A 6,398-nucleotide genomic window follows, 5' to 3' on the forward strand; every position below is an offset into this window, starting at 1 on the left:
ATTGATAAACTATTCTGATTTGACTCTTTAAACAAAATATCTTACTCACCGCTGATACCATTTCTCTAGTGCAAGACCACCATGTTATACTGCTTTTCAGACCTGTCATAAACACTGCACGTGAAGTTAGTCTACCACCACTTTGCAGGGAAACAAATCCTAACATAGGCAAAAGTCTATAGGTCCTCAATAATGGAACTTTTGGATTTCAAAGATTTCCACACACACCACCTGATCTTGCCATCACTGAATTAGCAGAGATCTAATCAAAGGCAGCATTTGCAAGGAGTTACTGTGTCCAACAGCACCTTCAAGAAAGAGGACGCAAGTATGAAATCTTAGGTCTGTAAAGCAGACCTTAACCATTTCCCCTGCTGCAGGGAGGGATTTAAGAGAATATCCTACTCCAAAATGAACAGACTGACCTATTTCACCACAGTGCTACATGATGGCAATCCCTAGAAAGCTTCAGCTACCATACGCCTGCTCACACATCATCATAGTTAAAGCCACCTTGTGAACCATGTTGCCTGTGCTTCGTGGCAACTATATACCTTGACATAAGCAGGTTTCTCCACTAGCACTTACACTAGCAGGACACTGGGATCAACATAGGCATTCTCCCTCCAACTGGTATGTGAATAGAAAACGCCACAAAAAAAACATTTGGAGAAATTATGTTTTCAAAAACAGAACTGAGTTAAAGTTATTCCCAAAGAGTTTCTGTATCAATCTTCCTAAATTAAATATTCAGATTAAAAAAAAAAAAAAATCAGTTTGTCAGCAAGGCTTGTGATTCTGGAGTTATGTTGATTTCCTTGCCTAAGCTGCCATTTCACCTATTTCTCCCGTGCTCTATTTCTGCTCTCCACAGCAGCAGGCTCCTGTGTCATATCAAGTCTTTCATGATATGTTTTAGCTGATCAACCGGAGCTGCTGCACCCTGTCACCAACCCTCTCTAGGTCAGCTTCTGGAAGGAGAAGGGGCAGAAGATACCCAAAGGAAGTTTTATCACCAACTGTAGCAATCTGGACAGCTGACTCATTGAAAAGCCATGCCTTCATAAGGTCTGAATGTTGGTATTGTCAAAATGTTGTACCATTATTTAGCTGCTCGCATTTGACTAGTTCTCAGGTCTCACAATTTAATGAAGTCGCTTGGGAAGAAGAAAAGTTATAGTTATTTTGCAATGCAGCCATTCCACCTCAATGCCACAGGTTCCTTTTGTATGTAAGAGCACAGATTGCTCTGCTGGTTCATGTCACAAAGCCAATTTCCTTATAAAACAGAAGGCTGCAATTTTCACTTCCTTCCCTTGTGGATGCAAAATTGTCTGAGGTGGTAAGAGGGACAGCGTTCAGCCACCTTTGCCCAGAGAAAGCATGGAGATGTCAGCTGCTCCCCGCTCCAACAGCGGGCTCTATCGCCAGCCCCTGTCTGGCCTCGTGCCCAGCACACATAAGCTCATTCTGCACAGAACTGTTACAGAAACGATGTGCAGCAAAGTATGAACAGAAACTGCCTAGGTGTCTAATCAACTCAGCAATAATTAAAGGGCGATATACTTCAATTCAGCCTCCTCATCTGCGGTGATGAATGGTGTCATTTGCTCAGCTGCAATTCTCTTCAGCAATACATCGTAACAAAGGTCCGTGAACAAAAAACCTGATTTTTGATAGCTTCTACAGCAGGCTGTTCCTTTTGCTATCAATCAGACATGGTGTGGGCAATCAAACAAAGAACTCAATCAATGACAGAAAGGCAAATGATTTATCCCTAAAGCAAGAAAGTGAAGGACAACAATGTGCCCTCTTGCTAAGGTAACTGATGATACATTTCCACTGCATAGGTGCAAGCCTTACAAGAACCGCTCCATGATCAAATGGATTTCTTGCTCCAGAGATCTATCAGTCTATTAGCTTCAGTCACGCTATTCAAACACGACCGCTGGAACACATTCAGAAAGACTAAATTCGAGCTTTAACACTTCAGTCAGGACCTACTGCACACTATGATAAGCCAGAAATCTCAAGCTCTGTATTTTTCTAGGTAAACAAGATTTCAGAAATCATCTCCCTTATAGAAACATTTTAAAAGGCCAAGTACAAACTAAGAAAATAAACTTATATTTAATAATTTAGTTTTTAAAAGAGGTAAACTGCAGACAAAATTTGGTATATTAGAATTATTTTTTTTAAATGAGCATTGTGTTCATATCCCATCTGCATGACGTGATTTTTCAGAGAAGCAATTTTATTCACATTTAAGTTTCATTCAGAGCAAGTTTTAGCCTGTCTTAAAAAATTAAATTTATGGAGAACAGATATACTCATCAAAGGTGCCAGGAATTATTCACCAGACTCTGCAAACAGCTAATTTAGACTCCTCGAACATCCAACTGTCCTGTCCATCTTAACATGACAATTGTAGCTTACAATAAAATTCTATTTAATAAAGCCTTGGACAACCAAAAAAATAAATAAAAAGGCAGTACGGTGTAGTTTAAGTGACTAGCCACAAACGCTTAGGACAGCTGCCTGAGATTATTACATACACAATGTGTATGTGAATTTTGAAAAACCGTTTAGTACTGTTAAGTGCAACAATGTAACAATCCATGCAAAATGTAACTTCCTAGTACTAAAGGTTATCTGGTGTTTTACAAGTGGTATCTTGAGCAGGAAAGGAGTTACCCTTGCCCTTTTTGATGAGAAGCAATTCAGGCAAACTCCTGATGCTCCACAGTTTCAGAGCAGATGGGAAGGCAGCCTGAAAAACAACAGCCATTTTAAAAATCATTTGCAGCCGTCTTTCTGAAATCTCACCTACGATTATCAGCAAGCAGCAAACATGAACCTCATCGCTCTCTACAACTACTTGAAAGGACACTGTAGAGAGGTTGGTGCTGGTCTCTTCTCACAGGTAATTAGTGACAGAACAAGAGGGGATGGCATCAAGCTGCAACAGGGTAGGTTTAGGCTGGACATTAGGAAAAAATTCTTCACAGAAGACTGGTCAGACACTGCCCAGGGAGGTGGTGGAGTCACCATCCCTGAATGTGCTTAAGAGTCATTTAGATGTGGTGTTGGGGGATATGGTGTAGGGAAGAACTTTGTAGTGTGGGGTTGATGGTTGGACTCGATGATCCCAAAGGTCTTTTCCAATCTAAATGATTCTATGAAAACAGTATTCAAGAAGTTCTGTTAAACAAAAGCACTTTTCTCCATCCCCAAAGTGGCATTCTGCAGTACGTTAGCCTACAAAGCCCACTATGCTGAAAACTGTCCCGCATACCTAACCACAGGTGCCACTCTATGAACTTCAACCCAGATATTCAGGCTGCTCTTCGAGCACAGAGCAACCGCGTGGTTCCTCAGAGTGCTACCCCTCTACCCGGGATCACAATCGCATCCTGTCAAAAAGGAACTTCTTATAGCAATTAAGCAGTTTGATTGTCAAAGGCACCAAAAGCACCAGGAGCTTATGAAAAAAAGACCTCCCTTTTTACCACATTTAGATTTGTTCTTCCCTGCATCACCCAGAAAGAAAGTAGGAAACTTCTCCAAGTGTCACAGTAATTGATGATACACAGAAGCTGACGGGAAACCCAGATCTACAAGCGCACTAATAATGCATGGGAAAGTTACCTAAATTGAAACATCAAAGTTTTGGCTGTGGGGGTTAGGGATTTTTTTCATTATTATTATTTATTTTTTTTATTTTCTTTTATTTTTAAACCAGTATTCTACCTATTTCTAACCCAGGTCTGTACTGCAGAGATTAATTTTGCCCCATGTAGTCTGCATTCCCAGGATCCAGCCTTCAGTCTGAATGGAGAAAAAAGGCGAATTAATTAAGAATATCCTAGTTGCACCAGTCCTCCTCTTCCTCATAGTTCCCATCAGGTAGTTCTGGAACAGTCAAGCTCTCTTCCACTTTACTGAGGGATGCAAAAGACTCTGCATCCATCAGCCATACTTTCCTATCATCATGCGAAACACCCCTCCGCAACATGATTTTTTCAAGTGAACAGAACTATAATCACCATCCCTTTCAACTCGGGACAAACTAGGATTTCGCCTTTCAGGAGTAATCCAAAGAGGCTTTGATTGCAGCTTCCAGGCTCATCCCATTTATGCAGAAGTTTTTCTAATGATGGTATCAAGTGAGTAAAACCCCACAGCAGTGAGAATATCTTTAGCATAAACTTTCTGACTTCTTCAACTCTTCCGAAAGCAGAGCTTATTTGGCAATAAATGAAAGGAACTGCAGAATCCGTTTGAGAAGTGGTGTTTTTCCCCTTTCCTTTTCACAATCTTCATGCATATTTTGGATGTGACAGAGGTGTATTCTTTGGCAGTTGCCTTGTGGACTCCCAAAGAACCGAGCAGACCATAGGACCATCTCCCTCGCTCCACCCACAAACCCTCAACAACAAAAAAAGGCGGGGGGGGGAATGTAGTGATCCTTTATAGTTGCCCAACATTATGGGGAGAAGACATATATCCTATATCATTGCCTAAATACTATGAGGGCAACACATATACAAGACAGCTAAAAGTTAAAGAAAGTTTAAAACTAGCTGGCAGGAAGACAAACTTTCTGTACTTGCCATTGGTTTGCCTGACACCAGCTGACTGTTCCAGTAGTCCTTCACACCAGCAGCAAAGCAGCTGAAATTCATCCCTGATGCAACCCCAGCGAGACTGATAGGTTTCCACAAGAATGAATCAGGCCCTGTATCTCGAAAAACCAAACCCGCTAAAGTTTCGCTGAAGCGAAATTGCAGGAGTACAATCGCTGGATAACAGCTGGAGAACATTAACTCTCCCCCCTCTTTCCTGGGGTTAATTTTTTTTTTTTTTCTCTCTCTGTTCAGACAGGAAGCAGTCATATACCATACTGCATAATATAAGGAACCTGGGATATAAAGACAAGTAGAAAAGGATTACAAAGAGCGCTCGAAGAGTTTTGAAGCGAAGTTACGCTGCCATAACCCCCGAGCTGCCTCCACGTTTTAAGCGGCCCCCCCCGCTCATAAACTGAGATAGCGGTTACCTCCCACCTATTAAAAAAAACCAACATAATTAAGGGTATTTTAAGGGTCTCGGCGCAGCGGGTCGTGTCCTGGTTCCCGGCGGGGGTCGCCCAGCCCCGGGGGGGAGGTTGCCCGGGCGAGAGGCGCCGCGGCGCCTCTCGCCCGGGCAACCTCCCCCCCGGGGCTGGGCGACCCCCCTGCTACCCCAGCACCCCTCTTTTCCCTCCCCCAACTCACCCTCGCTGCCGTACTGCTTGCCATTGTTCGCGCCCATCCTGCCGGCTTCATGCTCGCCGCCGCCTCCTTACGCCGCCGCGCAGCATCTCTACCGCGGGGCGCTGAGCGGCCGCGGGTGCCGGCAGTGGAACCGGGATGTGGTGGAGGAGGAGGAGGAGGAGAGGAAGAAGAAGGTGGTGGTGGGGGGGGAACCCCAGGAGTTTTCACGACGACACGTCCAAAGCAGCCCTGAGATTTTTTCCGCTTCTTCTCTGCTGGCCGACACCCTCCCTTCCCCCCTCAAAAAAAAAAAAAAAAAGGTGGGGGGGGGAAGGGGGAAAGAATCAAAAATGCGATGTATCGGGGCGCCTTCCCCGCCCCGGTTTCCAGCCGGGGTGCCAGGGGAAGGGAGGCGGCTCCAGTTATAATCCACGGGCGGGACAGCCCCCGGGCGCAGCCTCCGTCGCCCCACGGCCGGCGCTGGGGCTCCTTCGATGCTTCAGCGCCGCTCCGCCTTCCTCTTCCTCCTCCTCGCAGCCCCGCTGCCGCCGCCTCCCCCGGGAAGCCACCTCCAACCACTTGTTGCCCGGGGAGGGAGAAAGGGGAGAGCCGCCGCCGCAGACTTTTGTTAGCGGCAGGCGCCTCCTCCCGGCGCCCAGCACCGCCGGGCCAGGGGGGGAGGGATGGAGGGAGGGACGGAGGATGGAGCCGAGAGCCGGCCCCGGCCTTTAAAGACACAGCGGGGTTGGCTGGACCTTCCCCGGGCTGTCCCGGAGCCCACCCTGAGGGGAGCGGGGGCTGCGGAGGGGGTGGGCAGCACCGCCCGCAGGGACCCATCCAGGGCGGGACAGGGAGCTCCCTGTCCGGCTGTCCTGCCCGTGGTCAGACGCTGCCGGTGGGACACCTTCGTGGCACCCTCCAACCCTCCGCAGCTCTCAGAAGCCGTCAGAAAGTCACCGTGTGTGCCAGGCAGCCGCACAGGCCGTCTGTTTACCCGTCCTTCCCGGCTTCTCCGGAGCTGGTTTCTCCTTTGCAGATAAGTCTTCCCACAGATGTGACACTGAATCACCACCACATCGAAGAAAAACATCCAACTGTTTGACATCCCCAAATTAGTTCTTCAGGTATCCTATAGGGCTGGTG

General features: G+C 46.5%; 1 protein-coding gene across 1 annotated transcript in view; it reads right to left on the reverse strand.

Moving 5' to 3' along the window:
- The window catches only part of FBXL7 (F-box and leucine rich repeat protein 7), a 200,175-nt gene extending 194,263 nt beyond the window's left edge, over positions 1-5,912 (reverse strand). Inside the window, exon 1 of the mRNA XM_074576172.1 lies at positions 5,277-5,912. Within this exon, the coding sequence (XP_074432273.1) occupies positions 5,277-5,313 (37 nt within the window). The 5' untranslated portion in view covers positions 5,314-5,912. The remainder of the gene's footprint in view (positions 1-5,276) is intronic.
- Between the last annotated feature and the right edge of the window lie 486 nt (positions 5,913-6,398).

Source organism: Larus michahellis, chromosome 2 (genome assembly GCF_964199755.1).
Source record: "Larus michahellis chromosome 2, bLarMic1.1, whole genome shotgun sequence".
Lineage (NCBI taxonomy): Eukaryota > Metazoa > Chordata > Aves > Charadriiformes > Laridae > Larus > Larus michahellis.